The sequence below is a fragment of the Chelmon rostratus genome, chromosome 1 (assembly GCF_017976325.1).
Source record: "Chelmon rostratus isolate fCheRos1 chromosome 1, fCheRos1.pri, whole genome shotgun sequence".
NCBI classification, from domain to species: Eukaryota; Metazoa; Chordata; class Actinopteri; order Chaetodontiformes; family Chaetodontidae; genus Chelmon; species Chelmon rostratus.
In genome coordinates this window covers 20524212-20544107 of record NC_055658.1, presented here as the reverse complement: position 1 = coordinate 20544107, position 19896 = coordinate 20524212, and the positions used below count along the sequence as shown (strand labels likewise).

Here is a 19896-nt window from a genome sequence, read left to right as displayed (position 1 = left end):
GCTGAACCCCTCCCCATCTTTGCTCCAGAAAGACTTTTAAGGCCCAATCATGTTGCTAACCTGTTGCCAGTTATGAGTTAGGCCACAAAGCCTAATTCATTGTGAGATGTTCCACCAGCTGTTTTTACATTTCACAACTTTTTTTAGTCTTTTGTTGCTGCTGTCCCAACTGTTTTGAAACATGTTGCTAGCATCAAATTCTAAATGAGGATATCATTTTCAAAAAACAATTAAATTTCTTTTCTAAGTTTCAACATTTGATATGTTGTCTTTGTGCTATTTTCAATTAAATATGGGGTTTAAATGTTTTGCAATTCATCACATTCTGTTTCTATTTATGTTTTACATGGTGTCCCAACTTTTTTGGAAACAGGGTTGTAAATCTAGGCTGTGTCAGACCCACTTTAAACCATAGTCAGGAGGTTCATGAAGCCAGGTTGGGTAAAGGATGTTGACACTGTCATACCTCAAACATGGGTTCATTTAAGGTTGCAGCATCAGTCTGAAATGAGCACCTACAAAAGATCTGGACACAATTATTTTTAAAAAGTCCAAAAAAGCAACAAAAAAACACCAATGTTATTGGGAGACAGATATGAAGATGGCAGTTTTTTTTTTCAACTGACAAATATTTGTGGCAGATGAATATTAGAGAAAGAGAAATTACTGAAGGTCTATAAGTTTAGACCTTCAGTAATAATAACATATGAAAGAAGAAAAAGTCCTAAAAACAAAGAACAAAATTTAAAAAATGACAAATGTATGTGGCATATGCAAGAAGTGAAGATGACAAAACAAACAAAATCCACAATGGTTCCATACTCACACACGTTCCATGGTGTGTATACAAAATTCTCAAGGGCACCATCCAGAAAGAAAATCTTGGCCACAATCTTGCCTCAAGGTTGTTTGTTTGCTGGCATTCTGACAGAATTCCTATTTGCTTTACCTGCATTCCTTTATTTCACCTCAGTTCGTCTGAAGTTTGCCACTTTGTACAAATTTAAGAATGCATTTAAGAATTTGGACAAAGAAAATTCTGATTATATTTGATTCTGTGGTACCTGTGACAAAACTGCAGCAATGTGCCACAGGTGGCTCTTCAACAGGAAAGATAAGAGGTTATTTGTGTTTCCATAATCCTTTGGCATGCATCATTGAATGGGTACATGGCTGCAGCCAAGACACTGGAGGGGTTGCAGGACCTCAGTGGATGTGGCTGAGCCCAAAACAGGAAACACTTTTGCACCGCAGTCAGTAAATCTGACTCTCTGTGGTCGTGGTTATGCACATCTGAATATTAGAGGAAGCCCAAGTCTGTGAAAGTGTAGACCGCATGGCTTGGCATTCAAACATGCTGTCTGGCCCTGGGCATAAAGGGTACATTTGTTAAAGCAGAGAAGGAAACATTTTTATACTTTACTTTACAATGGCTGTATTGGAGTGTCTTAGTTGTATTAACCTCTGGTAAAACACTGCACATATACAATAATATTGTTTTGGTATAGTGAAGTATGATGTGCCAATTACGCATGAACAAAATGTAGTGGTCTTATATGGCACAGTAAGTGGGTTCGTTTTAATCCCAAAGGGTGTTTGTATTCATTTAATGGAACGTAATGACAGTAGGCGTAATATGATTTATTCTTTTACTGTTAAAGGATAAAGTTGTCTATGGTATAGGTTTGTGTTCACTCAAGTAGGCAAGTGTTGCTTTTGACTTAAATTCTGCACTACTGCCTCCAATGTTTTAATTAGAAGAAAGTTGCGTATATTCACAGATGAAATTTGTTTGGACCTATCTTGTGACAATCGCCGCTTATTCAGCCTGTGCCGTAAGACGTGATGTATTTTTGACTGTGAAAAGGATTTTCCTTTGTCTGAATGAGTCCAGGAATGCTGTTTGGCAGCTGGATGTATTATGAGGTCTTCAGAACGAACCAAATGCATTTCTGAGTTTGGGGAGTTGTGGTATGTGAAGCTTTCCCCCCCTAGTTCCCTTGCTCACGTCTCCTTCTCCTCTTTCTTTCTTTTGCCCCCCACCCCAGAAAGAGCCCCCATCGTTCAGGTCACTGCAGTCTGCTAAACAAACCACTTTTTTTTCAAAATCAGAGCTCGGCTACTTGGCTGCTCGGAGTGACTCCACTGCCAAATATGCATGAAAATGTCACGGTTTGTTTAGAGGCCGTTTTCCGAGCTTGTAAGTTTAAACCACAGAGTGAAGACCAGAGGCAGACAGAGAGGTCCCCACGATGAGAAAGACCTTCATCCTGCTCTAGTCAGACGACTGCATAAGCCCTCCCAGCCAACCCCAGTGCACACTGAAAAAACAACCCCTTTGTTTTCAGCTGTTAGAAACACTCTTGCCATCTTTTTTTCAAACAGTTGCTTGTTTGTTGATGTAATGTGGTCGTGTCATATGAGAGTTTCATATAATTGCAGTAAAACATATGGTGTATTTATTGTAAGAGTTATTTTCATTGGCTGTTTTGACTTGTGTATGGTGGAGAGATACCAAATTAGAGAAGAAAAAAACCTTCGTGAGAAGAGGCTGATATTTTGAACAGTTCAGACAGCAAAGGACAACATGAATAACAACACACTATTTAAACTTATGAGGCTTCTATCTCTCTGCTGCTCACCAGACTCATGAACATTTGTGTGGCTGCCAGGATAACATGAGGCGAAAGTGAGTGTGTGTACCAAAAGTACAAAACTGAAGTAATTTTAGTTGCAGTAGGTCTTAAGTAACGCTAAACACATGCAGGATTTGTAATGAGATAGCTGCTGCTCACAGGCCAGTGTAACAGCATTTCTGGGCATGCTCCTTTTTTCACTTCAGACCAAAACAGGCACTCAGGGTTAGTTTCTGTCAACTAGTAGGGCTATGGAGCAATGTTTTGATGAGTGGGTCCCTATTTGGCTTGTGCCGTACATGCGCATGCTGGTAATGTGATACACATTCCTGATGATGGTTTCATGCTATTTTGCCAATAAATGTCAGGTGACAGAAACTGCCAGAAGACTGCAAGCTAGCAAACATGGATATAAACAGTGCTGCAATTAAAATGCTAGAAAAAACAACTGGCTTTGGCAAATGTTTGACAAAGAAAGGATATACATGAACTCATGGAAACATGCTGTATGTTTTGGTGAGGAACAATAAATGTCAACATAACTTTTGTTTGTTTACAAGAATGCTCCACAGGGCGCCTTTTGAATATCTGTTTTAGCCAGATCATGATGTCCTTTAAAGTAGAGCCCCACTAAACCAAATGAATACATTTCATATCTACATTTTTTTGACACTTGCTTATTCAGCTGATGTGTTCATATCTAGAATGACTTCCCAAGTTCCACAGTAAATCAGTTTCCGTTTGTAGAGAACTAACACATTTGACCGGTTCTACGAAATGCAGGGGTCGAGACAATTGTCACCTTCCTGTTTCCCAGGAATAATTGTGTAAAAGGGAAGACCCAGAAGAGGAAATTAAAATAAGAGATAGTGAGCCAGTGAAAGGCAAAGATTTACCATTGACATTAACCAACCAATGTAGGCTGTTCGGATAGCGGTGCAACATGATATGACCATCTGGTTATTATAACAGCCTCACTCCCTTTCCCAAGAAGAGGGCTAGATCCCTAGATTCGGTGCACCTACAGTACAGGTGTTCTCAGAAAATGGAAGTATAAATGTTGATTTGATTCATGATTCGCCTTGTTTGGGCTTGAGAGGGGCCCACCGCTGGCTTGGCTCTGCTGCACTCTTATTTCTCATATTTTCCATGACTGCACAGCCAATCACATGTGTTATCCATTATCTTGTGCTGTATCCATGGCCTCCTTTTTTTCCTCACTTGGTTATTGTAGAGGACTTTGTAACACTTTGAATTGCAGTCGATCTCATTGTCAGCCTGCGTTCATGTTATTTTATGTTCTTCATTAGGACGTCAGCAGCGGGCATAGGAATTTCAGATCTTGTGCACACTGGATCTGGGCCTGTGTGTAACAAACCTCCCAGAGTATGCTCAGAGTAGGCGGACGGATAGCCAGTATGTCCGTCCTATTTCGTACAGTGGTTTGAGTTAAAGAACATAAACTGGCACTTTACAGCTGTTGTTCTTAGTTTAGTGTTAGTCTCCATGAAGTGTTGTGTCCTGTTGTTCCTGTCTGCCGTCAGAAAGCAGCAGAATATTTTTGTCTTTACAACTCAGCATCCCCCTTGAGATATTTTCAGCAGGTACCTGAAAAAGAAAACCCTGTGACCATGGTGGACCCTGTGGTGTCCTGTTTCCCTTATTTTGCTAACTGGACAACAAACAGCCTCTAAGCCTAGACTATTCTCTCACCAAACAGACACACACTTGGACATTCAAGTCAGTATGTGTGGAGAGATGTTACCCTAAAATATTTGTCAAGTTTGAGCATTTCAGCAGTGTTCTAATGATCGGAATTGAATATATTCTTGTATGTATTGTTTCATTTTTGTTCCTTGATTTGATCAGAAAATATATGAAAAAATTGAAATTGCTACTGAACTTGAGCAAATTACTGTTTGATTTTAACAAAGAAATCAACAGAACTGCTATTAAAAGTAAGAAAAATATACGTAGGTAAGAATGATTGATAAACCTTGAATAAACAGAGAGACAAAGATAAGAAAGTCTGTACTTTTTCCCATATAGAAGTACATAGATCTATGGCATCAAATGTTGCTGTCCGGGCTGCAATTTTGTGTTCTTGAAGTATTAAATCAACAAACCTTCTATCTCTCCCTTTCACAGACACACGCACACTTATACACATATTCAATCCGATATGTTCTTCGTCTGTCTTTTGCTTGCAAAATACACATTGTACTCATTCTCAGATGTTTATCTGTTTACAGCATGCAGTATACCACAAACACACCATAGCTTTTTTTTCTTGTCAAGCATATTGTTCTCTTCTGTCAAGGTGTAGAAAACGAAAAAATAAGACAAGCTCATTTTGTTGGTAAAGTAGCACAAGAAAGTTGGTTGAGGGTTAACAAGTCACTGAGGTATGTGGACATACATGTTGGTTTCCTACCCTGCAGGCATCCATATTGTTTGTTGTGTCGAACATCATGACTCAGGTTCTCTAGAATGTTACGAATGAGGTACAGTATGTTTTAACAGTAATCTCTGCCATGTCTTTCCAGGTGCTGGGTCGGTGCTTCCTCACGGTGATGCAGGTCCATTTCCAGTTTCTATCACAGGCTTTACAGAAGGTCCAGCCTGTGGCTCAGTCCTGCCTCGCAGAGGCTCTTGCACAGGCCCAGGAGCGTTGTGCAAATTCCCGCTCCCAAAGCTCTGATCTCGGGCCTCTCACAGAGCTAGAGGAAGCCTCCCGCTCATGGAAAGGTGCAGCTCAGGTATGCAGCAACATTCCACCAGGACTGTTCCTGGTCTGGGCCTTGGAAATATGGGGTTTGTCTTGGTTAGGTGAAAAGCCGACTTGTTGCACATTCCTGAGAAATACCATTTACCACCAATTTATGATTTATAGTCGTTTCCTCTTTTTTGGGATGCACCTTCAATATTATGTTCTCTACCCCTTTATCCACCAAGCCATGTAAAGGAGGCAATTTTGTAAGAGGACCTAACTAATCCCCGAGCTAATCAGTCCCACTGGCCCATTTTGAGCTTTGTTGTATAAAGTGAGGCATAGAGTAGAATAGTGGGTTGATCTGTTAAGCCCTGGCATGCAGAATGTTAGCCCTGGAGGGGACTAGGCCTGGATAGACCCCGATAGAATGTGCTGGGCGGTCGTTTAGGCAGAAGGAAATGGCCAGGACAGTTTTTCAAAACTACACACATGCTCTTTGTCATCTAAAAAGATGTTTTTACCAGTGCTTAACGTCTGTTTTGTCAAACTTTTATTATTTCATTAGGTTTTTTTGCCATATTGGAAGAAAATATATAATTCTAATTATTATTTTTTACTTTATTTAGGTTTTATACATCCTCATAAACAGTCACTTAAAATGCTGGTCATTTAATTTTGCAGTAAAGTCTTTTCATTCTGAAGTATTTCTAGCATTTCTCTGTGAGATTGTGCTGTGGTAGTGTAGATAGTCCTACTGTCAGTCACCCAGACCCAGTTTTCTGCTGTGCCCTCAGGCCATGGCCAGGCTGAGAGAGAGGGGCCGGGACGGCTGCCTGGCAGGCATCCAGGTTCAGCAACTCTTCTGCTCCAACAACACCACCATCCCTGAGCACCAGCTGAAGGAGCTCAACATGAAGATTGACAATGCTTTGCAGGTACAGTATAACCCCAAAAACCAGGACTGGGAATTGCAGTACTGTTAGTCCAGTCCCTTGTTGATTTAGCAAGATTGTGAGATATGTTTTAAGAATGAAAAGGACATCCAGCAAAGTAAACACATTTTTTACAACTATTACCTTCAGGTAAAGTAAAGTAATTTTGATTTGCTAAACGGGAACTAGGTGCTGTTATTAATGAAATTGCAATTCAAAGGAAATGTAACATCAAAACCTAGTGTTCTTGGTGATGAAATCAATGTTGGACTGATAGCCGGTCATGTTTTCTCTGTATGTACACAGGCCTACAAAGCAGCGCTAGAGAGTCTGGGCCATAGTGAGTATGCACTGAAGGCCGGCTTTCATCTTAACCCCAAAGCTGTGGAGGCAGCCTTACAGGTGGGTTCACGCTCAAAAAGTGTGAATGGAATGATTAGTAGGGAGGAATGATTTACAGTCTTGTAACCAGACAGATTTATTGATGAAAGAATCAAATTTAACATCCTCTCCATATGCAAAATATTTACTAGTTGTCCTTTAATTATTGTGTTGCTCTGTGCCTCCATCTTGTGTCAATGTTTTTCCTGTTTTACACTGTTGTGTGTATGTTAACGTTTGTGTGTGTGCGCAGGGCTGCTGCAGTGAGGCGGAGGCCCAGCAGGCGGGCAGGATGCAGACCACCTCCCAGCCAATCCAATGCGAGCTGCCCACCATCCCTGTGCAGATCGGCTCACATTTCCTCAAAGGAGTGTCCTTCAATGAGTCAGCGGCTGAAAACCTCAAACTGAAAACGGTACGGTCCCTGACTTGGCTGGTCAGCTTTAGGCTACTTTAGGTTACCCATATTGTTCTCCCAAAAAGTTCAAGTTGCCTTGTCAGTCATCCAAAAGGATTAAAATGACAACCATGTTTCTTGCATGATTGGACTGTTGACAGCTCAAGCTGCGTTTTTTTTTTGTATCATCTGTAGTCTAACATCAGCAGACGGTGATGGCGGACTGCTTTGTTGATGGCCCACTGTGTTTTGTCTCCTTAGCACACGATGCTGCAGCTCATTAAGGAGGCGCTGGGCCAGAACGGAGTGACCCCCAGGGACGACTCTCCCGTCACCGAGGTCCTCAACCAAGTCTGCCCATCCAGTTGGAGAGGAGCCTGCAAGACAGCTGTCCAGCTGCTGTTTGCCCAGGCTGGTCTGGTGAGTAGATATGTTAGAGACTGTGGCCGCTACAGCAATGTTTCATTTCTCAGAGAGATGGAAACACTGGAGACCAAGCCTGTAATCTTGTGACAACAGGGTATTCTCCAATGTTTAGCCTGTTGTCATAGAAATGTATTTGTTTAGAGTGCAACACTTACCAACAATACCAGCAATGAAATAATAAACACTGACAATGAAGTAAAATGATAGAAAAAAATAAGTAAATGAATTTTTTTCTTTTCGTCTTCCTTTCCCCTTTAAAAAAAATCTTTTTGTGCATGATACACAAAGATAAACATTTGTGCAGAAAGTTCTCTATTGGATCCTCATTCAGTATTTTGTTCTTGTTAATATCCATCACCACAGTGTAGTTGATACTACAAAGCAGTGGAGAGAAGCTGGCATGCTGACATGAACAGGCCTGTTGTATCTCACTGACACTTCTGCTTAAGTTACTGAATACTCTCCTTTTGTGCGTCTGTGGGTTTGGCAGCTTGCATCTCATTGTTTGTCAGATTTGTAATGGAGATGAGGAGATCTGTCCGCTCGCTTTGAGGCGGCCGAGAGGTGTAAACAAACACCAGAGAGACACAAAAGAGAAGACACATTCCTGCAGCATCTGGGTGAAGGATGGGCTTGCCTGGGTGGGTCTTCAAACAGCCCCCCCCTCCTCCTGTTGAAATGGAGTCACAGGGAGGGAGGGTCAGCAGCAGGACTCTCCTCAGAGTAACACCAGTGTGTTTATGCTCCAGTGTTTATTTCCTCTGTGTGGTCTGCCCTGTTTTGTATGTAAAGCTGAAGGAGTGTTCCCATCCAGCCCTGTGCTAACTGTAAAACAATCCATGCATGATGGATGAGCGCGGTGCATTAACTCCTTATCTGAGTCCATGGCCACTCAGCTCTAAATAGATCACACATAGATCACACCAGCAGCATGGACACATACTCACACGTTGTATTTTCCCCACATATACATACACTCATCATCTACTCACTGTCATGCACTGTTCATACCTGCCTACACATGCAATATTTTCATTCGTTTACACTTACAGTAAGAATCTCCATATCTATTCTGCTGCTGTTCCTGGAAACATTATTCACCAGTGACTCCCTTTTTCCTTCTAATCATGGCTTTTGGAGCCCAGCAAATAAGTTGACCTTGTTTGTTTTGCTGCTGTTCCTCCTCCTTCCTGCCCTCATTGACCTTGTTGTATGTGTTTCAACATGGCTGACAGACTGTGTGAGTGTGTGTGTTTGTGTGAGTGTTTGTGTGTGTGTGTGTGTGTGTCTGTGTGTGTGTGTGAGAGAGAGAGTGTGTGTGTGTGTGTGTGTGTGTGTGTGTGTGGCTGTCACATAGGCAGCCAGGGGTTTCTGAGGATACACCTGTTTTTTTTTTTTTTTTTAAACAATAGGGTAACTTCCTGTAATACAGGAAATGGACTCCTCCCACCTTCCCTCCCTCTTTGTGACCCAGCTGCGAAGAGCCAGGGCCACTTTCAAAGAACTCACTAATAAATTTGATTAGCAGCAGGCAAGAAGGCTGGCCTGTTTGTTGTCACTGGCTGATTGAATGCGTTCGGCTTACTCACCTTGAACAGCCTTTCTCTGCTTGGTGGGAAATTAATGCCAGATACCACTGAAAAACCTCTGACTTCTTGCTATGTTTCTGATTGGTTTACATAATGCCCTGGGTAAAACCGGCCTGTTTTGTTTTAAGACTGTTACTTTTGTTGAGTTGTATTACACTGGGAGAAGTTGATTCCCACCAGTTGTTTCAGTTACTGCATGTCTAAATAGGTTAACAGACAGTATTCGATAAACTTTTGTTGGTTGCTTCACAATTATGAAGTAAAAAGCAATTAATAGAGTTTTTCTGTCAGGAGATGCTTATGCAGGTGTGTTTCTGTGTCCCATTAGGTGGTTGTTGATACAGCTCAGATTGAGAACAAGGAGGCCTATGCTCCCCAGATCACTCTTGAGGGTGCCAGGGTGGTGGTCCAGGTTCCCTCTACATGGTAAGCACATCAAGACACTTCGTGTTTAAAGAAACAGACATCCATCTTATTTATGTGGGCCTTTCTTCCAATGAATGGTAGTGCAGTTATGAGTAATCAGAAAGTCAAATATTACTTCTCCATTAATACTCCAGTCTTATTCTTTGTCACAGACACTCAAAAATGTTTAATTCCTATTGAAAAATATGAAACATGTGGGCAGAAACTGGATTATTACCAAGGTAGAATATAGTTGTAGCAGGATGAACAGACAAGTCACGTATGTACATAATAATGTAATGTACACAGTCGAGGATGGGAGATAAGAGAGAGCAGACATTAGAGAACACAGTTACAGCATGTTGTTGATTCATGTTGTCAGTGTTTGCTAAGAGACTTCCACAAAGGAGGATATGAAACTCTCAGGATCTTCACAACACAATGAAGAGGATAGAACTGGAGACTCTGTTTATTTCAATAACACACTACACTAATACTGTTTAATACTACAATGTAATAGACATGAGTATGTAAGGCTGCTCAGCACCTTTGTAATATAGTGTCAACATGTTTGTGTTAACCATACTTAGTACACCTACACGGGTGTACTATATATCAGCAATTGCTGGTTATTGGGCTGGCGGTGGCAAGTTGGAAAATTTAACATATCCCAACCGTAGTGTGTTTGATGTCCAACTTTTAAAATGTAGAGAGGCAGTGGGCTACGATGGGCTGAAAAAATTGCACGTCGGGTTGTTTTTGGCTCTTATTTTCTTCTTAATGAAATTAAAATGGCACATATTGTTCTCCTCAGCAACACCTGGGCTTTTGTGTGCTAGACATTGTGTTGGATTTGTAGTTCATGTTCTATCCCGTCATGTACTGCATGTGTGTGTGTATACACGTTCAGGTGTCTGAAGGAGGACCCAGCCACTATGTCCCTGCTCCAGCGGAGCTTGGACCCGGAGAAGACGCTTGGTCTGGTAGATGTGCTCTACACGGCAGTGTTCGACATCGACAGATGGAAGGAGAGAAAGTGAGTGAATTTTAAATGATGATAAATAATCTTAATAAACTTTATTTTATTACAAGTAGCTTGACCAGTTAGCTTTCTGTGCAGGTGATGTGTTTACTGTCTGTTGAGATTTAGCATGTTGTCACACTTAGCCTGTTAAAGGAACACTGGTGTGTTTGGCCAGTTGGTGTGAAAGCTGTTAGTTGAACTCTGGTTTGAGTCAAAACAATTGGACCGATGCCGTTTAAAAGGAGGGTCTTGCTGTTGCTTCCTGGGGGATTATTGTGGGGTTCTTTGTGGTGTGAAAGCAACCACTATTAGTGTGTGATGGTACATATTTGATTTGAGAATGATTTCATAAACTAAACCACTAAAAAATGCATCTGCTGATGGTGAGCAGGGAGCAATCTTATGATTGATCTGTATAAGACATCTATAATTGATGCCACCCATTTGGTAGCCATGGTAGCATGTATGCAGCAGCATGGAGATTTTCCCTGATTAATAGGTCAAAAGCTGTTAAAACTGCTGTGCTTCTGTCTTCTCAGTGTACTTTGTCAGTCACATCTTGGATTATATACACATCACTTCATGTTTAGTCCTCTTCCTTCGTTTGTAAAAAGTCAATGTGAACAGTAACAAGACCACAACTAAAATTCAACAGTGCATAATTTTTTTCCCCTTCGCCCAGACAAATCAAACTGGGCTACATGTGTGAAAACATCCTCTCTCAAGTGAATTCAGATTACTGTATTAAATACTGTTAATCCAAGGAATTTAATACCTTTCTTTCTCTTCCCTTCAAAAGAGAGCAAGCCTTGCCCACTATTCAGATACAGCTTCAGCGGGAGAGCCCAGACTATGGCGTTCAAGCAGACCTGCCTCCAGGCACAACCTCCAAGATGTCCAGCGGATTGCCCAAAACAATATCCAAGCTGACTTCTAAGTTTACCAAGAAAGTCTCATCCAGCTCTAATAGTGGGGGCAGTTACTCCATCCCTAGTACCCCATCTCGCAGCATGCTCACGACCAGTAGCTCTGAGGATAAGGCCAAGAGCCTGGGCCACAGTGACGGGAGGCTACAGAGCATCCTGCAGATGAGCAGCCTGTCCTGCACCCCTGACTCTCCCCAGCAAAGCCAGCTGGCCAACGGCTCCGTGTCCGAGGACCAGGGGATGAACCTGCCAACAGACCAAGAGATGCAGGATGTCATCGACTTTCTCTCAGGATTCAACATGGGAAAATCCCAGCAGGCTTCGCCCTTGGTCAAGAGGAGGAACTCTGTGGCGTCTGCAAACCCTGCTGAGCTGAAGCCCCCGAGTGGACCTCCACCAACTTCCCAGTCTATCTCTCACAATGCCCTGCAGCCCCCAGCTCAAACCCTGCCCCAGGCTCAGCCCCAGCCCCAGCCCCAGGTGGTGCAGAAGCAGCAGCCTCAACCACAACCACAGCCACCTCCTCCACAGCAACAACAGCCTCAGCAGCAGCAGCAGCCCCCTCCTTCAGCTCAACAGCCCTCCCCACAGGCCCTGCAGTACTACCAGCACCTTCTGCAGCCTATCAGTCAGCAGCAGCCACCTCCTCCTCAGCTTCCTCCTCAACAGACCCCACCCCAGGTCCTGCCACAGCAAAGAGTGGCAAGCAAGTGGCTTGGCACCTCTGGGCAACAGCCTCCACCACAAGGCCCCCCAGCAGGACTGTCACCCCTTGGTCCAATTGGGCAGTGGGGCTCTCCTGGACTACCAGATCTGAGCTCGGATCTGTACAGTCTGGGCCTGGTCAGCACCTACATGGACAGTGTGATGTCAGAAATGCTGGGGCAGAAGCCGCAGGGGCCCCGCAACAACACTTGGCCCAACAGGGACCAGAGTGAAGGAGTATTTGGAGTCCTGGGAGACACGCTGCCCTTTGACCCAGCAGGTGAGATCCACCTTGCTTTTATATGTCCACAAGGTGTACTTACGTAGATCATGCACATCACACTGAGACTGAGAGCAGGTTCATTAAGGGAACAGTTCACCCCAACATAAAAATTATGGAGTAATCTGCACATTCACACCCCTTTTATGTGGAGGACCGCCCAGTGAGTCAGTCTTCTTTAAAAGTGTTGAAGTGAGTAAACTAAAGGCGAGGGGCCTGCAGCTTTAAAAGAGCCAAAACTGACACCACATGAGTGGATAACCGTTGAATGGTGGCTGATTGTGGATCAGTAATGTTTATGTTTTCTTGTCTTTGGTCAGATTGAGTTTGGGTTGCAAATAATGCTGAATCCTCCTCAGTCAGACTGTTATGTCAGCAGTGTGAGGGAGGGGGGCAGGCCTGGAGCTGCGCTGACTCCATCGTTTCATTATTTAAAAAACCTGCAGCGAAGCAACTTAGCAACTTACATTGTAGTTATTAGTTACTCATTCATTATACCAGGAGACTAATGTTCAAAACAGGGTTAGGCTGTCTCGACTTACCCTAAGTGTCCATATAATCCAGTTGAAACCATTAAGATGCTCCAGCTGACATATAAAAGGTTTCTCATCAAAATGAAAATCTCTGTTGGCCCATAAAAGAGAATTTGTTTGCATCCATCGGTTGATAACAACAGAAACGGAGTACTATACAAACATCATCATTATGGCAAAAGGCAACATCATTATATCAAAAATAAGCAGTGTAATGACAGTGGGGATAAATAATGTCCTTGCTTATTTATTCCTTAGCTAAAGCACTCTGAAGTGGTGTCAAGAGAGCAAATTGCAGGGAAATAAGGCCAGACTTCATACAAAACCTGTTTGTTTATTAGGCTTTGTTCACTGTATGGTGGGTGTCCTGTCATTATCATACAGTACAGACATCATGCTTCATGTTCATGTTCAGTTCATGCTGCCAGTCAGTGTACAATAAAAATAAGACAGCTTTGGAACCTGACCTGAGTAACATAATCAATGTAGGTCAGATAGTATGAGCAGCTGTTTTCCTCCGCATGTAGCTGCGACTGTAAGTTTGCCATTTATGCTGAATTTAGCCTGTGTCAGTTGCTATTTTTACAGTGCAGCAGACTCTTTTGATTGCAGCCAAGGCCTATTGTGCAGAGTTGACTTACAGCCATTGTGATTTTTCTGCTATGGTAGACAGTCTGGCTAAACGGATTGAGCTCCAGGGACCGAAAGAGAAAAGCTGAGGGTGTCAGAAACTCATAGTTGTGTTTATCCTCCCGTTGCATCCGCAGTTGGCTCTGACCCGGAGTTTGCACGTTACGTTGCCGGCGTCAGCCAGGCCATGCAGCAGAAACGGCAGGTGCAGCACATCCGTCGCCCCAGCAACCCGCGCAGCAACTGGCCAATGCCTGATGAGCAGCACAGGACCTGGTCCCACCCAGAGTACTACAGTGAGGGGTAGGTATCGGTACATGACTGGTCCGCTGCTATACAGAACATTAGCATGTGTCCCTCATCTTTTGTAAGAGAAGATACTGAAAAGGGCACAAATCCAAACCGAAAAGAAGAATAACACCAAACACATTACTCCAGTACAGTACATCTGTATCATTCTGGCCTTCACAAATGTGACAGATTTTTTAAATCTGAAAAACAAGCTGCACACACACAGACACACGTATAGAATCCCTAATGCCCTGTTTCAGGATTAGTTTTAGGCAGCAGTACAGTGCTCAACTGTTGGGAGGGTTATTTAAATCTTAGTCTCATCATAGTGCACAACAGTGTTGAGCAATGTTTTGATTCAGTAATTAATTTGTTAGACATCATCGATACGTGAGACATTTACCACGTTCATCATGACTGTTGTCATTTAACTCGGTGTGAGACAACACCATCCTGCTTAGAGACTAATCTGAGAAAGGAGGCGGCTGTAATACTGCAGTGGCATCTCACTGGTAAACACTGTGCAATAGTGTTGTAGTTTATGAAAAGGATTTCCCTTTTTAAACACTTTCATACAGTCCTTGTCATGAAATAGGACACATCCTGTAGAGCCTGATGTAAAATGTCTCGAAACTTGCAGGCCAAAAGTATCCCACTTTTAACCCTACAAATCACCCAATCACAAGAGAAGTCACTGTTTACAATTTCATACATGTCACACAGACATTTCACACAATTGTGTGTTATCAAGGTGTTAAGACATCATCAAATAAATTTGATCCTGTTATACCTTTTTAAGTACCACATTGTTGAGGATATACTTGGAACAGTGCTAACACCTCCTCTGGTTGTATCCTCAGAGAAGCCATGAACAGCAGCTGGTCAGCCAATCAGGGGGACTCGGCCAGCTCCAGCGACGAGACGTCTTCAGCCAATGGCGACAGTCTGTTCTCCATGTTTTCTGGGCCGGACCTTGTAGCTGCGGTTAAACAAAGGAGGTAAGTCCCAAGCTCGTCCACAAACTTGGATTTGTCTTGTCATTTTCCATCTGAAAATGTGATTCCCTGAACTTCGCACTCAAACACAAAACCAAAGAGTGATCTTTTCTCATTCCTTTGTACTACACACTTGATAATTCTTGCAGAGAAGAGGATGTGCAAGCTTGACTGTGTGAGGAAAATCAAGGTTCAATGTCAATGTCTTTGTTCTCAGAAAACACAGCTGTGGTGAGCCGGAGGTGTGCACCCTGCCCTCTCCACCACTGCATCACATCGGCGATGATAACCAGGTAACATTTGACCCTCGCAGTATTTAGTCCACTGGGCAGGGAGCTTCTTTTTAAACCACAGTCAACACTTTTGTGACTAATTTAACATTTAGAATTCTTTTTCCTGTCTGGGATGCATATATTATGTGGAATATGAAAAATGCTATAGTGTGTGCCTGTGTTTTACCAAATCTACACAGTTGCACGGCAATACCAATTATAATTCAGACTCATAAGACTTTGATGAGGGAGAAAATCAAAGGGAAACTCGGGGTCAGTTTCTCTTTCATGTAAACATTTAATGAACAACCTTTTCATATTTGCATCTATTTTTCTGTTAAGGAATCATCAGAATAAGTGTTTTATGGCACCAGTGAGAAATCATTAGGCATGGAGATTTGAGTTTTTGTCCCCATTTTAAAGGATTGTTATGACCTTATTGTAACTTTCACATTGGTTAATTGACCTTTTCAACTTTGCTGATTGATGTCTGCTGATTTTCACAGGACAGCAAAACTAAAACCTGGCCTCCCAAAGCGCCATGGCAGCACTCCACCCACACCCACACCAACACCATGCCCAATCCCAGCTCTTCCTTGTACCAGATGAACATCCCTCCTTCCTCCCAATGGAGTGACTCCATGCAGATGCTGCAGTCTCCTGTGTGGTCCACTGCCAGCGACTGCTCCCCTTCCACCGGCATCTCCTCTGGCTTTCCCTTCACCCAGCAGCAGCAGCAGCAGCAGCAGCAGCAGCAGCAGCAACAGCAGCAGCAACAGCAGCAGCAGCAACACAAACCCATGACCAAGGGCTTTAAATCCTTCCCCCTAAAACACGAGCACAGGCCCTCTTACCTTCACCAGTACTGAGGGCAGCCTAATGTCCAATAAGACGAGCCGCTGAGTGGGCCGAGCCGCAGGCGTTACAGTCCACACCCACTGAATTGGAAGATTTCAAAGCCTCAGAGGCACAATTAAGCATACACACTGGCTCAACATTTTTGTATCTATATTTTTCCATGTCGAACATCCCCATTTGAAAGAGAGACGTATTTTGAAGTTTTTTGAACTGCCGTGTTTTAACTAGGAAAGGTGCATGTGTCGTGCTGGCAGCGGTCAGTCTAGTGGTCGTTCCTTTTGTCTGTTGAGCTGACGTCTCCTCAGACAAGAGCTGGAGACGTGCATGGCCGTCACCCACTTGCTTCTGCAGCTGAACACGAGCGTAAAGGAGATGATTACAAGGGGGCAGGGGTTTGAAATGCTCTCATTTTGCCCATTATAAATATACTGTGTCTACATAGCTGTAACTGCCAAATCTCACGCAAGATGACTCAGAATACAGCTACCATCTACTGTTTCATAGCTTGTAAAATACTGAAGTTGAAATATAAATATTTAGTTCTTTTTATTAAGAGGCTTTGAGCAGGCTCAGCATAAATATAGTAAGTCACTGCAGAGGTGTAATTTGAGAGAAATACACTACTTTTTCAACAACAGACCAGAGTTAAGAATTATAGCAGTAACAATGTGCCATGTTGGTATTCATAGCACTTGCAGAATATTATTTCTAACCAAAGCGTTGTTCAGAAGATGAACGGTGCTGAGGAGATAAGAGGAGGTCTGAGATTATTGATCAACGGTGAAGCTGAACACCCTACTGGACGGGAGCATTAGGGAACATCTTCACACCCAGAAGCGCTTTCAGTTCCTCCTTTGTAATTGGCGATTGTTTGCTCCAGATTGACACTAACTCCCATAAACCTAACTTTTCTTCTGTTTAATAATACAATATTTTTCTTGTACAATTATTGACAGTATTAATCTTATTTTTGTATTTTCGTATGTTATACCATTACTGTATGTTAGTATTCTTGTAGGCATATTACATAAAACATTATTTTCCACCTCCCAATATGTGAAAAAGCACATTTTTTTCTTACAGAGTTGAACTACACCATCTATCTATAAAGGTTACCAAATATGCCATGCTAAACACTAAAACATTGTGTGATGAGGGTGTTTTCGGGCCCTTGTTTCTTTGGTTTCTATGGCAATGGGCTGCATTTAAAAGCCCAGAATGTTATCTTTTTGTGATGTTTGCGATGCCAATGTTGCCTGTATTTATGAAATGACACCATGTTTTCAGAAAACTAACATACTTAACATGTTTACAGAGAATTGTTTGCTGTATATACATATAAATATATATCTTTTTATAGTTAATGTGCTTTGCACAATCAAGATATAGGGTTTGTTGCTTTTTGTCTGTGATCTCTCCCTAACTGTTGCAGCCTTTTTTAAAGACATCATTACAGACCTTGGACTGTAACTGTTAGCTTCTCAGCTGTGTCAAATGGTTTACTAGTGGCTTCTACAAAAGAAAAAAAACACATAAAAACATGTTGCCCTGATAGAAGATATGAAGGGGGACTGCTTGGCTTATGTTGCTTATTGTTCTCTTGAGCTGGCAACTGAATCTTTCCAAGTGTACCAGCAATGCAAAAAATGAATAAAAATGACTAGCAATTGACAGTGCTGTCTTTGCAGTTTTTCTGTTGAAAAGTCACTCACTTTCCTCCTTGAATGTCAAAATGTCCAAAGTAGCCTCAGCTCCTGCTACATCTTGCAGTAGCATCTTGTGCACTAATACAATGTGCTCTCTGAATTGAACAATTTCAAAAACTGAAAAATAGATTTTTTTTAATGCACAAATCATATTTTACAAACTCTTGAGACTTTTTCCAACATAATATAAACAACACAACTGAACTGAAACACAAAAAAACCTTGAAAAGGGTAACGTTACTGAAAATAACATTTGTTTTTATGAATATTCTCCTGTGATGAAAAACACTCCATCTCAACAGCACCAACAGAAGATGCCATCATCATGGCCCTCCGTGTCCATTCACAGTTTGTGTCGAGGCTGGGGTTTCATTAGATGTAGGCTGGAAACAGAAGCAATAAGAGTATTAGACAACAGACACCAGGAACTGAATCATTACTGCAGTAGTTGCTCGTCAAGTGTGTGGTTTGTCATTACATTTGGACAGGGGGGCACGCTGTCTGGGCTGGCATCAGCTATGGTTGCCAGATAGACGATGTTGCGGTGTAGGATCTGTTGGTATCTAATGGGGAAAAAACAATGGCTGAAAATACCCTGTAGAAAAGCGACGCACCGACGCGATATGCATATACATGCGTGTGTGCTTTATTACTGTGCTAACCGTAAGAGTCCGATGTGCATTCATAGTTAGCCAACAGTAGCAGAGCACTGAGGGTTGTTTTCACTTACTGTACACACTCCACTGCTCGTCCTTTCTGCATGTACTCCGCGATGCATCTAACTAACTGGTCGTTCTCATCCAATAACTGCAACAGAGAAAACAAAAACAAGAAAGAAATCCAACTCGACTTACTTACAGTAGCTAAGGTGTTGATTTCAGCAGGTTTTAATCATGTCTGGAAACAATAAAGCCACTGTGCGCAACACCAAAAATTTCCACGAAGTACAGCAGTAAATGAACGATGCTGTTCAACATACACTAACCTTTGCTGGGTGAACACAAATAGTGACTTAATGGACAAAACCAGTGGAATAACTAGCTTCATTGACATGTCATGCTCAATGACAATGAAGAAATCTTGATTCCTGATGCTAGTGGCTAACCAATAACGCTCGCGCCATTGCTTTCTGTGCGGGGATATGAGCTAGCAGCTTAGCCGCTTTGTTGAATAGCCTTCGCTGGTCTCTTACCCTCTGTATTGTTTCTTGGTTAATTTTCGCCTTTCCTCGTAGTTTCTTTGGCACAAACACAATCGACATGTTGTTGTAGTTGCAGCTGTTTGGCCACTTGCTTCCGTTCGCGACAGAATTCTTCTGCCTCCTTCACCCCGCCACCTTCGTTTTCTTCGTCTTCTTCGTTGATTGTATTGATCGGAGGCCGTGTCGTTCCTGTTATATTACCGCCATCTTCTGGAGAGCTGCAGTCCAGTGATCCTGAACTAAAAGAATAAATACTTTTTGCCTGCCTTAACTCTTCCTCCATCAGTTTCTGTGACCGGTGGTGCCTGTTATTAAAAAATAACTTAAATTAATCAAATGTCAACGTGGTGAAAATGTGACTTAATCGATGTGTTTTTATAATATGGATTACTTTATGTAACCTACGAAGTCCCATCTTTAGTACGTTTATTTTATTATATGAATCTCAGAGTTTCACGTGAGTCCTCCTGACCTCTCAGCAAGCACCACACTCAGGCATAGTTTTACATTTCACTGAAAAATATTTAAATTAATCAGTACATTGTGTCTCCAGTTGATAACCTTTTGCATTTTGAACACTCCATGAATAGTCCTTTTGTGCCACCCACAGGCCAAACTGACCCAGGGCCAGCAGGAAGCCTTCGTGCTGTAGGACAGGGGAAAAATTTTCCCAACATCCATCAGAAGAACAGGGACAGCTTATAATCTATGTTTTCTGTTATGTAAAATATCCACATTGTAGCACTTCAGTTGTGGTGAGTTTTTTTTTTCTCTAGATAAGTGTAATAAAGCTGATGACTGCATCTTCTAACCACACTTGTTTACTGCCTGGATGCACTCTGCGGACACAGCGGATGGACGCTGTAATTCTTCATCTGATTACATCTGGATCAGCACCCAAAATGTAATACTCTGCTAAATGTTATGTCTAAAGGTGTTTTGTTTCAATATTTAATGAAAGAGACTTGATTTATTTCAGGATGGTAATTGGCCTTT

General features: G+C 42.3%; 2 protein-coding genes across 4 annotated transcripts in view; one reads left to right on the top strand and one right to left on the bottom strand.

Annotated features, from left to right (window-relative positions):
- Positions 1 to 17660, top strand: part of LOC121605042 (granule associated Rac and RHOG effector protein 1-like) — a 32569-nt gene extending 14909 nt beyond the window's left edge. For all 3 annotated transcript variants that reach the window (XM_041934779.1, XM_041934787.1, XM_041934796.1), the window contains exons 3-14: positions 5183 to 5395; positions 6144 to 6284; positions 6588 to 6683; positions 6916 to 7077; positions 7321 to 7479; positions 9403 to 9500; positions 10390 to 10515; positions 11303 to 12414; positions 13715 to 13880; positions 14729 to 14866; positions 15081 to 15156; positions 15642 to 17660. In XM_041934779.1, coding sequence (XP_041790713.1) covers positions 5183 to 5395; positions 6144 to 6284; positions 6588 to 6683; positions 6916 to 7077; positions 7321 to 7479; positions 9403 to 9500; positions 10390 to 10515; positions 11303 to 12414; positions 13715 to 13880; positions 14729 to 14866; positions 15081 to 15156; positions 15642 to 16004 — 2850 coding nt within the window. In that variant the 3' untranslated portion in view covers positions 16005 to 17660. The remainder of the gene's footprint in view (positions 1 to 5182; positions 5396 to 6143; positions 6285 to 6587; positions 6684 to 6915; positions 7078 to 7320; positions 7480 to 9402; positions 9501 to 10389; positions 10516 to 11302; positions 12415 to 13714; positions 13881 to 14728; positions 14867 to 15080; positions 15157 to 15641) is intronic.
- Positions 17661 to 17794: 134 nt separating this feature from the next.
- ss18l2 (ss18, like 2) lies at positions 17795 to 19048 on the bottom strand. The gene is made up of 4 exons (XM_041934810.1): positions 18892 to 19048; positions 18430 to 18506; positions 18178 to 18262; positions 17795 to 18082 (listed from the first exon to the last, which is right to left on the bottom strand). The coding sequence occupies exons 1-4, from the start codon at positions 18958 to 18960 to the stop codon at positions 18023 to 18025; spliced, it is 291 nt and encodes a 96-aa protein (XP_041790744.1). The 5' UTR covers positions 18961 to 19048; the 3' UTR covers positions 17795 to 18022.
- Between the last annotated feature and the right edge of the window lie 848 nt (positions 19049 to 19896).

Excerpts from the sequence above, each read along its gene's own strand:
- ss18l2 (XM_041934810.1), bottom strand. The coding sequence starts at position 18,960 with ATGTCGATTGTGTTTGTGCCAAAGAAACTACGAGGAAAGGCGAAAATT. Across the intron at positions 18,507-18,891 it reads ACCAAGAAACAATACAGAGG|TTATTGGATGAGAACGACCA; the intron begins GTAAGAGACCAG and ends TCTCTGTTGCAG. Across the intron at positions 18,263-18,429 it reads CGAGCAGTGGAGTGTGTACA|ATACCAACAGATCCTACACC; the intron begins GTAAGTGAAAAC and ends TTTCCCCATTAG.